We start from the raw sequence: 12,153 nt of genomic DNA, 5'->3' as shown, positions 1-12,153 counted from the left end.
CCACAATAAAACAATACATAGCTTCTCCTTGTCAGTTCCCATGCTCTGTGGCTGTTGGTCACCTTGGCGCAAATGAAGGACTGAAAAATGCTGATGATGAAGCTCCCTGACCCACCCTCACAAAGCTTCCGAGACTACCAGCTGCTAACGTGCGTTGTCTGTTTCTGGCTCATCCAAGGCCCGTTTGAGCACTCTCTCATCCCAACCTCAAGCCACTGTGACCACAGACCCCTCACCATGACAGACTCCATGACAACCTCATTCCAGGTGGGCCTGCTTCCTCTTTCTACCCAGTCAATCTCGAGTCTGCATCCATCAACTGTTCTGTGTCCACCCAGCGTTGTCTGCGGGCAGCACAGCGCGACACACGGGGGTCACAGAAGAATCTGGTGATTCTTCGCATCAGACCTTTCACAGTGCGTGTACTCCGGTGCAGTGGCTAGCTCCAGCACAGTGAAGGATGGTGACCTGGAAGGTTTGTAACTTCTCTATGCCCTTTGCCCACATCGTCAGGTCATCGTGCTTTCATCCTGTCCCCTGTTGGGCTGAAAAGGTTGCTTCCCTCTGTGGTGGGCTATGTGTTTGCATGTGATAGGTCTGGTTCCCCCTGGATGTGTGTCCATCCCCCAGCACTGCCTCTATCATCAGGGCCCTTTTGTCTAATAGTCTAGGTTGAGGTAGGCTGCCTATGCACAGTGACGCTTGCTTGTTGATAAACACGTTTACTCAAGTTATACTTTCGTTCAACTGAAATATGCTGAACAGTGAATATGTGTTTCATATTCCAGGAACATGTTCAAATTCATTCAATTTCAAAAGTGAGTTGTTATTCCATTTTTTGTTATTTGTACTGAAGTGATAGCCTATGCCCTGGACAAACTCGGTGGTCACAGGCAACGCTGTTACACAGGGACTGGGAATGGCGTGGGCAGACTTCAAGGCCATGTCCCCTGTCTGTCCATTATCATTTAGTCACACAAATACACACAAATACTCACATGCAGACAAATGACATTCATGATGAATACTCGTCTTTTCTGACCTGTGTAATAATTCACTTGCTGCCAATTGTAGAATAATTGTCCAGCATAATCATTTAAATATCAATCTTTTTACCAACTGTGAGGGACAGGAACATCATGATCCCATCCTTGCAACACTTCCCAGTGTGAACCGTCCTACATAACAATACAAAAGGGATCACCTTACTGTCTTCCTTTCCTCAATTACAGAACGCCTCTGGCAATAAGGGAGGGCAGTGTAAACAAATAAAATCATTATATGGGAGTTCATAAAGAGAAAGAAAAATCTGAAATGAACTAATCTAGAATATTGTTCTCTCTTTCTTTCTCTCTGTACATACATATATGTATTATATATTTATAAATGCTGTTTATGTATTACATATATATATATATATATATTCATCATTGTTTTTCCTCAGCATGTGACATGACAAAGAGACAATCTAGACCTTAACCAAATAGATCAGGTAATCTTTCTTGGTCAGATAGATTGCTGAAGTAAATACCCTTGTCGTCAACAGAACTCCAAGTTTTATTATGAGTAAAAGGATGATAAAGAGTCAGAGGTAGGGCACTGTGTAAAAGAGGAATACGTGCCTGTATGTTGAAAAGGCTATGAAACCAAGCCTCAGTGACGGACTGGTTGACTCATTTGGAATACATCTGCTGACTCAGTTGGCCAACCTGCTCTAACTCTGCCTCTGCAGCTGCACTCACTCTCTAAAACACTAAGTATGTGTGTGTGCTTACTGTGTGTACAGAATGTGTGTGTGGGAGAGAGATTGGTCACTTTAATGTTTCCATTACAGCGTTTTTCTTGGCAATTGTTTATGTCACTTGAGGTTTCAGAAATGGAGCTCATTATTTTAACTAACCAGATACAATTATTAAATAAACCACATCACTAACAACACAAGGAATTTACGAACTTAGAAACAGCTAAATACATGTGTCATCTGCTTTAGTTTTGCCTGGAGCTAAGGATCCTTATCTTATTGTAACAAAACAAGCTCAACTACCATGATTCATGAAAAGGAGATAGGGGGATGAAACAGAAAGCAGAGGGTAGAAAGCAGTGAGGGAGCTATACAACTGTAAAACATGGCATACTCCTGTTCTGTGACTCAACAGGAAGTGGAGTGTGAGGTGAGTGTAGAATGGAAAGGGAGAAGAGGGTGGGAGGGATGAGTTGAGGAAGAAAAAAGGGGGTGCAACTGTGTCATGTCTCAAGATTCCAAAACAAGTTACTGGCAGAGAGAAAAAGAAAGAAAAAAACCAGTGGGTCTTTGAAACTGGGCTGAAAATACACAGACAGCCTGGTCATTACTCCAACCTACAACTCTGTGATGGAAAGCGAGTCAGATGGCTAAGCGGTTAGGGAATTGGGCTAGTAATCAGAAGTTCGCTGGTTCGATTCCCGACCGTGTCAAAGGACATTGTGTCCTTGGGCAAGCCACTTCACACTACTTGCCTCGGGGGGGAATGTCCCTGTACTTAATGTAAGTCGCTCTGGATAAGCGCGTCTGCTAAATAACTAAATGTAAGTATAAATGGAAAGCCACACATTCACACAAAGGCATACACATCACCAGGTTTAGGTATGTTTGCATACCTTACATAACTATTCTGGGTAGTTAATAATGCTGTGAAAATAAGTGAGATTGGATGTGCACCAAGGTCTTGTTTAACGGCAATGACATGCATACAATGCATTCACCAAATGTTTGTGTTGTTACAAATATATACTCTATGTTCTTTTCTCCCAAACCCCTTTCGCTTAATTCTGTAGGTGATAAAATTGTCATCACACACTTGTTTACAGCTGGTTTATATATCAGAGAACTTCCCATGATTTGATGTAATCAGTTCAAACCTACACAATGTACCAGAGAATGTATATGAACATATGACTGTTCAGCTCCAATGCCATTGTGGGCAGACATTCACAATTCTTGTTTTAGTCTTCAACTTTACAAACCTCTGATATTTAACAATACATGTATTGCCAGTTACATTATGAATAGTATTAAAACAAGTATTTATGAAAGTGTGTTTCTTTACATATGAAACATGACAAATTAGAAACTTCTAACCATCCTCTCAAAACAATGGCTCTTGACACGTTTGATCTTTGATGTCAAAGTATTTGAAGATTTCCTCTTCCTACAAAGCAATCATGTCTTTGAAGGAGGAGTGGTGGGTTGCACGTAGGGTGGAGGTGGGGGATGCATGGCACTAACAGCTGTGAGGGACGGAGGTCTCTTAGCAGGAAGTGACTCGACCTCCCCTGTGGGAGTTTGGCCCTCCCTTGTTCCAACCCTCATAGCTGTAGTCCATTGATAGTCTAGAGAGGGGCCTGAGGGAGAAAAGCACAGCATGTAAGAAAATACAGAGGGCTGTTTCCTTCATGTTTGAAGCAGCACTTTCTGAAAGTGGGCCTCATGTAAACGTCAGTACCAAAGGAAAGGTTCATTAGGTATTTGTAGACTATAACCCACACAGAAAACTTTCCGTAGCACAGATTTTTCTTTATATTATTCCCGTGGTTCATGTTATATTTATTCATGATGACACAGTAACATCTAATTCAAGTGAGAGATATTATATAGCTCATAGAAATAAGAGTTCTATAAGCGCATTTTCCCATAATGCATTTTCAGTTGACAACGGAAAACTGACATGAGTATCTGCAGGTGCTTCAAGAATTTGCCTTATATGGTATTTCCTGTGCAGAAGATAAAACAGTTCCCCAATGGGTAGGGGGAGTTTGTTTCTTTGTCCTGTGGATGTATATTGATTTTGACTGTATTTACCCAGATGGTTCACAATTGTGAACACAACACAATTGTGTTGTGTCCTTTTGCAATGCTGTGTGGCAATGTAAACAGTGTGTTCTGGTTGGCTTGGTCTTGTCTTGATGCAGGATTTTGACTTTGACTAGCTTGCAACTATACCCTAAAACATCCACACACTACCAAGTATTTATATTCTATGGGTGTGGGGAAATTGGACAAAAAGCATCCAAACTGATGCATTGCTTTTGGTTAAACCTTTGCATTGAATGTGTATACTAGTAGATGTTGTGAACACACAGCTTCAGAGCTATGTATCTATGATCCGACAAACCTGTCTTTACTGAGTGAAGCCTTTTCCGTATAATTAAGATATGAAACACCAAGTTACTTGTGTTAACATTATGTTATGATGATGATGAGTAGACCTACGTCACCCATATTTCTGATAAACATATGTAATGAGTTAGAACCTTTTCTGGTAGAAATGAAAACAGGCACCTTTAAGAACAGCTTGGGTGGAGCTACGGCATGCTTATAAAAGAATAAGGAAAGATCGTCACAGGGAGCAAATTAATTTCACGAGCGAATGTTGTCGCTAAAGGAAAGTCGCACGTGCAAGTGGATTAGTGTTAACTAATAACTGAGGACCTATGTACCGAAGGATTTACACTCTGTCACAAGTAGGAGGAACAGCAACACACCTTAAATTTACATGTTTTTATAGTAAGTATATTTGTGCTCAATTGTATTTAGGAAGCTGTTATCCACTTATTAACCAAAGTAATACGTTTCACGTAAAAGATTAGGCATTGTTATGGTACATCAATGACTGACTGCCCAGCGCTGTAAGTAAACACTAGCTAATGACAAACATTTAATTAGTTAGTTATAAATCAGTTTACAAATCATATTCTCGATTTGGTATTGTACCTTAGCGATGTCGGAAATACAGTAATGGGATAATGTCGATGCTATTTGGGAAATGATTCGTACCTTAGTCACGGGTCAGATGGTCGAGTTTGCGGAATATAGGGTGTGTTCGCATGGAAAACTTTAGCAGGTAGGAGTATAAGGCTGGTTGCCTGGAAGTTCTGTATATTTCTACAGAACTTCCAGAAGATAATTTTCTTCTTCGGACAAATATATGCTCTGTGCTAGGGGTGTTCAATCCTGGTCCTCAGGGTACACGGTCCTGTATGTTTTAGATGTTTCTCTGCTTCTGCACACATTATTAAAATGAACGGTCGTTGTCATGCTTCCACAGAGCTTGATAACAAGCCAGTCATTTGAATCAGGTGTGTTGGAGCAGGGAGACATCTATAACATACGGGATAGTGGACCCTGAGGACCAAGATTGAACACCCTGCTTTATGCAAATAAAGCAGGATAAGCCAGTAATAAGCCTTTAAAACTGAGTTACTCACTCTGCTGCCTGTGCAATTGCATAGACTGCACCTGTGCCAAGAGTAGGCTAAGCACACCCTATAGGAGGCTAATGAAAGCTGAATGTAATTCAAATCCACCAGTGGTAGTGAATTTGCCCTGGGCCACCCTAGGCTCCAGCTCCAGATAAACAAGTTGTTGGGAAAATAACTGTGAGGGCTAGTTTTCTGGTCCTCAATTGGCTTCTTCTGCCTTTGACTGTAATGCCAATACCAATTCTTAATCTCCCAGGGGTTTTGTTTCTCAAGCTCATACTTCGACCATCCCTCGATGTCTCCATGGCATGTCTTTTCTCCTGACCTCATGGGAGAGTTCGCTTGGATTTTCAGGCTTGCTTCTCCCTGCAACAGTTGAAAACAAAGGCCCATTCATGCCCGAGAGTGGCCCCATTCATGCACATTGAGTAATTGCCGGTAGAATTCATTATTGTTTTGTTTCTTCCATCTCCGAGGCTCACTGACGGAAACGACGCTGAACGTTATGCTTGCTGAAGGCACATCAATATTCAGACATACCATATAGGCCTAGGTCTTGTTGTATAAGTCCTCAGTATGCATAACCAGCCCACGTCAACTCCTCCTATAAAGATGTGAATGAATGTGGATATTGGCAATCTCAAAATGTTATTTTTCTTATTATTGTCATATTATTGTAGACTTAATTACCATTTTAATTATAATTTTTCATTTTCAAAAAGTTGTCCCCTGTTGTCACTGTGGGAGAATCTACTGGTAAACCCCTTTTGGCTCTTCACTAAACTAAATTGATCCATTCATTTAACCCTTCTTGATGTTTATTTATCATTGTTTTTTTGCATCAGGAAAAACAGATGGTGTTGTCTTCGGCAAACGCTAAAATATTTGTTCCTTTTCAAGTTGTTTTGGGATTGTAAACGTGGATACATTTATATCTGGCAAAATAGTGGTCAACCTTCCGGCATTACACATGTTGAAAATACAAGGATGTTATGCGGCATTCCACAATGTTTGCATACGTGAAAGGGTTGGTTTTCAAAACTGTGTTGTGCATACTTTATTGCACATTTTGGTGAAGCCACTGCCCTCCTTTTGTTGCATAGGTGCCTACACATTGTGTTATCAAGTTTAAATTGTATATGTGAGGCTATAATTCACATAGTTGCTGTCCACTGTTGTGTGTGTGTATGCATGCACTAACTCCTGTTTGAATCTGTATGTGTTTTGATTCACTGTCACACTGGGAGTTTGTCATTCCAGCGTCACAGGAGCGTTGCACAATTGCCCTGTGTTGAAAGGCAGGAGTCAGGCTTCATAGTGTGTGCCCTATCCGGCAGTAATTACTATAGAGGACGGCTGGCACCACTGCAAAGGGGTGGGAGGGAGAAGGGAGTTCTCAGACCTTCCCACTGGTGACCCAGAGGTTGCGCAATGCTCCACGCCTCAAACAACTCTCTTTGAGCTGGAGTCACAAAGGGGAGACACACATGACCAGTGTAGGTTGAGTGGTTGGTTGGGTTTTTGTTAATGACGCTTTGTTTTGTAGTTACCTTTACCCTTTTTATGAAATAAGGCAAATCAATTATTTTGTGACAATGTATCCTTACTAGGTGATTATACTGCAGTTTCAGCAATAGCAGTAACTTCTGTTATTGTTAGATCACAATAATACAACTGGGTACATTAACAATATTAATTCACCACCAACAACAACCAACACACACATTCAGGTTGACTTATGTTTCTTTCTGTCATTCTCTTTCAGGTATGCCAGCAGTGGAGGAGCATGACTTGTGTTTCGGTTCGCTGAGCAGGTTGATGGATTGTGCTCATATCTGTGGGGCTGTGTACCTCACAGACCTACCTTTTCTCTGAGAGCAAACGCTCAAGTCTGGCCCTCAGCATGTCTGGGGCCCAGCCTTACCACTGGGGACCGCAACATGATGTTAACAGGTAAGCAAACACCATGTTTAGTGAATAATCCAAAATCAGTGTGGTGTGGTATTGCCTTGTTCTGTTGACATTAAATATTTCAATAGAAATGGGAGAAGCAAAGTATGAGAACCTGTGAGTGGGCTGGACAGCAGGGTTTCCTTGATATTTGCACTCAAGGTTTGATATTGATGGAAGAAACGACATCCTTTTGTTGTTTGATTTCCTATCTTTAGAATGTTTACATCTAAATAATAATTGTCATGCTGTTAATCTATATGTTGCTTTAATGTTAAGTTTAAATCCTTAACATTGTTGCTGTGTCACCTTGATCCTAAGCAACATACAGATCCCATGCAGGACCATGTAATGCTTGTCATGACAAATAAAATGACTGACTCATTACTAGTTATGAGTAGAAATAATTAACATATTCATGCATGTTCTGGTATCTGGTTGTTCTGCAGCATGTGCTTTGACTTGGGTATTGACAGCATGGAACACAACCGGAGAGAACTTCAGCAACAACAGGTTTCAGAGGGATTTGAGAGTAAGTGAAGGACAGGACATTTTGATCAAATGTATACAGTACTAGTACAGAACTGTCTCTATCTCTCTATATTAGTACTTTTAAATAAATATACAAGTTTATATTTTTCTTACCATTATTCACAGCCATACTGATGTTGTTTCTTTCTGTGTTTTCCCCCCAAAAACGGAAAAAAGTTAACACCATTAAATACAGTCTGGAGTAGTAGTACATTTGTATTAACACTATCATATACATTATGGAATACAGTCATTGCTGGTTTTCAGTAATATGAATGGTGTGAGTGTGAAAAGGGAAAATTAGAGATTGCTTCCTTCCTCCTGGCTGTCTATCTGGTCACTGGCTGTTCCTGAGGTCTGGGGCAAATCGGATGTTTCCACACAGGATGTTTCTCAGGAAGCTCAACAGAAGGTTATCTAGCTTTGCTAGATTGTCACTTGCGTAACTGGTTGTTGTGGCTGATATGAGGAGAGGGAGCTTCTTCTTTGTGCTGGTACAAACAACAAATAATATAGTTTTAATTTAGAATGTGGATGAAGTTTATCAGGTGTGGACTGGCTTTGGGAGGCACACAGTTATCAGCTCATGCATGCTTTCCCTGAATATACTCAGACACTATATATATAAAGGTTTTCATTTTGATATAATTCTTAAAAAATATATAAATATATAATGAATCTGATCCTGAGCTGAACATTTTTGCGTATGGTATAAGAATAAAAAAATGTATGAGTAAATCAGTGTTTAAATGTTGTTTATTGTTTCTTACAGGCAGGCTCCCTCCCCACTTACCAATGTATCAGAACCGTCATCAGTTAGCCTCCAACATACCATGTCTCACTGAGAGGGACCAGGTGGTCCCGTCCTTCCAGAGATTAACTGTGTATGAGCATGGTCAACCATACATCCCCTGTAGAGACCCCAAACCCCTCCCTCCTCTTCCAGACCCAGAGGATCTCTCATCGGATGAGGCAGCGGATGGAGAAGTGGAGTTTTTTACAGATGAAAGACGCCACCTACTGCCTAAAAGCTGCCTTAAATCTTTTGCCCTGCGCCATGGTGCCCCAGGACGCCGTAGCTTCAGAGGCTGTGGCCAGACCAACTATGCCTACCATGAAGACCAGGTTGTAGATGGCAGCAGTGGAGCTAACTATGCCACCAGCAGTTGGGCTAACAATAAAGCTAAATCTGTGGTTACCATAGAGACAAGTGGAGGGACAAGCAGTAGTCCTAAGGTTGTAACTAGCAATGGGGGTAGCTTTGAAATCCAAGGACAGTGGTCCCAGATACAGAAGGGAGAGCAGGGGATGGCAGCAGCCAGGGTCGTCCCTCTTGGGAAGCAGCCAGACCGCACCCAACGTGCCAAACTGCGTCGTTCTCACTCAGAAAGACGCCTCGTAAACCACCACAACCACCATCACCATGCTCACAGCAACTGCAGAGACAACACCCAAGACAAACCTGAGGTACCTCCACGTGTTCCTATCCCCCAACTGCCCCTAAAGAGCACCACCACTGACTCCTCTACTGACTACCATGACAAGGACAAGCCTCCCAAAGTACCACCTAGGGTGCCTTTGCAGCCCAGTGTCCCACCCCGTACTCCCAGCCCCAAGAGCCTCCCTATCTATGTCAACGGGGTAATGCCCCCCACTCAAAGCTTTGCTCCCAATCCCAAATACGTCAGTAAGGCCCCTCAGAGATTGCCTCTGCAGAGCGAGGGGGCATCTTCTGCAGATATGCAACCCCCCTGTATTGTGCCCATCATGGAGGGTGGAACAAAAGCCAGCGCCACACACTACTTTCTCCTTCCTCGCCGTCCGGCCTACATGGACAGGCTCGAAAGGTTCCTCAAGGAGGCAGACAGTGAGTCTGCCGGTGGTGCATGTTGCTCTGCCAGAATGAGCATAAGCACCCTCTACCGTTGATCTAAAGCCTTAAGGGAACTCAAAGAATTACCCTATTCTCCCTCAGTCTTAGGGTGAAAAAAACTAAAACGAAATAAACCTCCATCTGTGATTTAACAATCATTTATATCATAAAATGAGATTTGAAGTTGAGATTTTATATTTATATTGTATTGATTCATGGTGAGTTTTGGACAGTTAATATAGTCAGTCTCCATATTGACACAATCTAATAAGAAGTGTGTTAAAGGGTAAAGTGATAATTTTATAGTCTCATTTGAGTTTTTCAATAATACAATAATTCCAATTTCACTCGTTGACGTAGCCATTATCACGGGGCTGAAGTGAAGTTAGTCTCAGGTTGGATATTCTACAGATATTCCCCATTAGATTTCCTTACATTCACTAGAAGTTAGGGACCAAAGTTGTTTTTATTAACATTGCAATAGCTCTTTATCCATTACTCCTAAAACTTGATGACACTGGCACACCCTTTGATGAGTACATTTTCATCTCACACATTGTTATACAAAGTCTTAACATTTTAATTTCAATAGCTCATTGGTCATGTGACCTTCAAACCTCAAACTATTTTCAGACTATCTGTGAATAAATAATGCAACCCCATTAGATTGTCCAAATGTGCTGGTGTGTTGGTTCAGCAGACATTTAATAAGGGATATGGTGCCAATTTAAAAGTGTTATATTAATATAACTAAACCCCAAAACTATTTTAAGATAGTTATTTAAGGAAGAAAAAAAAACGTTTTTTTGGCCAAGAAGTTTTGGTTCAGAAGTTTTGGTTTAAGCCCAGAATTTTCATTTTGATTCATCACTACCCAAACCAATAAGTATACTATCACATCACACAGCTCTATGCTTTGAACAGCTGGTCTGTTATTGAATATGAACTAATTATGAAAATGTTTCCAATGTCTAGTGCAGTCTGTACATTGCTGTAAATGTTTAAAATCTTGATGTACGATTTTCTTTAATTGAAGGTGATTTTTTGCTTTACTTTGGTCTAATTTAACCTCACCCTTACAGTATTTTGAATGTCAGTTTGTGTAAGACGGAAGGAGAAATAGTTGTTTTGAGCTATCAGTTAGACATGCTTTTTCCAGGTAACTAAGTAAACAATAACTATGTGTAATGGTTACTGAAGTTGTGTTATGTAGTAATTGAGTCCCTGTAGAAGCCAGAGTGGCCTTTTTATGTTAATGTACAGATTTATGTGATGCCCTTGTTATATTTATGAAGCTGTGTCACTGTTGGACATTACACGTTTTTTATGTAAAAGTGCTGTTATTTCAAGGGTAGTTTGTCACAGTATTTAAAGTGTTTTTTGTGTTGGAGTGAAATTTGTGATTTTGTATTAATCTATTTATAGAAATTAAATAACTTATTTGAACTGCTTTTGTTGTGCTCAATCTTTTTGTATTTAGGCACAGCACAGAATAAAATAAAGAATCTCTGGCTTGACAACTGACGAGCTTGAGTGAACTACCATTTACATGATCATTGAAATATACAGTGTATCTACAATGTTTTCATACATGCATATATATTTATTTAAAGCTGCATTGTTACCACCCCAAATATTTTCATGGTCGCAGGGCAGTTCCTTCCCAATGAGTCTACACATTACCTTGTTAATATCTTGATCATTTTCACATTTCAAAGGGGAACACTACAATGACTTAAGACACTGTGCTAAATGGATAGCAACTCAGGAGAACGTGGCATGTTATTTTTGTATAATCTTTTTGGATTGGGTAACAACAGCACTTCCTTTTGGCAACTGTACAATACTTGTGGACACATTTGGAGACATCCCTTTAACCTTGCAACCCAATTGATATTGTTTTCTGGTGTCCAACTACTATTCAATCGCACTGCGAAAGGACAAATCCTCTTCCACTAAATTTAGATTAATCAAAACAACTGTACTTCACAAAATCTCATTTCGGAAATGTACACTCTGATTTGCAATTTAGATAAGATACATTTATTGAATTTACATATTTAATAAAATAATGGTGATGCCTTATGCAAACTATGTCATCAAAATATTATTTAAATCATAAGTAGTCATGTTAAATTGTTATGTGAAAGATAAATATTTCCTGTCAAGTTTCTTAAATCAAGTTATGTACCACTGCAACCTGTAGATGGCAATAACGCATAAAAAATCCAGGGCATTAGCCAGCAAAGTATACTTTTCAGTATATCCTGATTTATTTTTAGTTGTCTCCTATAAATGTTCCAGCAATAAATTAGTTGTCCCACCAATGGGTTAATTATAATTTAGTTTATTAATGAAATATTCAAATTACAACATTATATAAAAACATTCTTGAAAATATCAATTGTGTGGAAGATGATTAGATGATTTTCCTGATACAAGAGTAATCTACCAAAACCTGGTGATCAGTAGGCCAGTAGGCTCTAAATTCGAACAATCGAATGACCCTAATTAACTACAGTTGTTTCAGAATCTAGAAGAAAAAGATTATTTGAATTCAA

General features: G+C 40.1%; 1 protein-coding gene across 5 annotated transcripts; it reads left to right on the top strand.

Annotated features, from left to right (window-relative positions):
• The first annotated feature begins 4,375 nt into the window (after positions 1-4,375).
• On the top strand, positions 4,376-11,038 carry LOC146252265 (ERBB receptor feedback inhibitor 1-like). 5 transcript variants are annotated; one of them, XM_084681137.1, is made up of 4 exons: positions 4,376-4,543; positions 7,004-7,191; positions 7,638-7,720; positions 8,492-11,038. In XM_084681137.1, exons 2-4 carry the CDS (start codon positions 7,142-7,144, stop codon positions 9,646-9,648), a joined length of 1,290 nt encoding a protein of 429 aa, XP_084537263.1. In that variant the 5' UTR covers positions 4,376-4,543; positions 7,004-7,141; the 3' UTR covers positions 9,649-11,038. The 5 variants fall into 5 exon arrangements, with proteins under 5 accessions (XP_084537263.1, XP_084537266.1, XP_084537264.1 ...); XM_084681140.1 differs by having other exon boundaries at positions 7,638-7,724; positions 8,496-11,038; XM_084681138.1 differs by lacking the exon at positions 4,376-4,543 and adding an exon at positions 6,164-6,734.
• Positions 11,039-12,153: the final 1,115 nt, after the last annotated feature.

The sequence above is a fragment of the Hypomesus nipponensis genome, chromosome 18 (genome assembly GCF_054491055.1).
Source record: "Hypomesus nipponensis isolate SF chromosome 18, ASM5449105v1, whole genome shotgun sequence".
In the NCBI taxonomy this organism is placed as follows: Eukaryota; Metazoa; Chordata; class Actinopteri; order Osmeriformes; family Osmeridae; genus Hypomesus; species Hypomesus nipponensis.
This window is presented reverse-complemented; position numbering and strand designations above follow the sequence as displayed.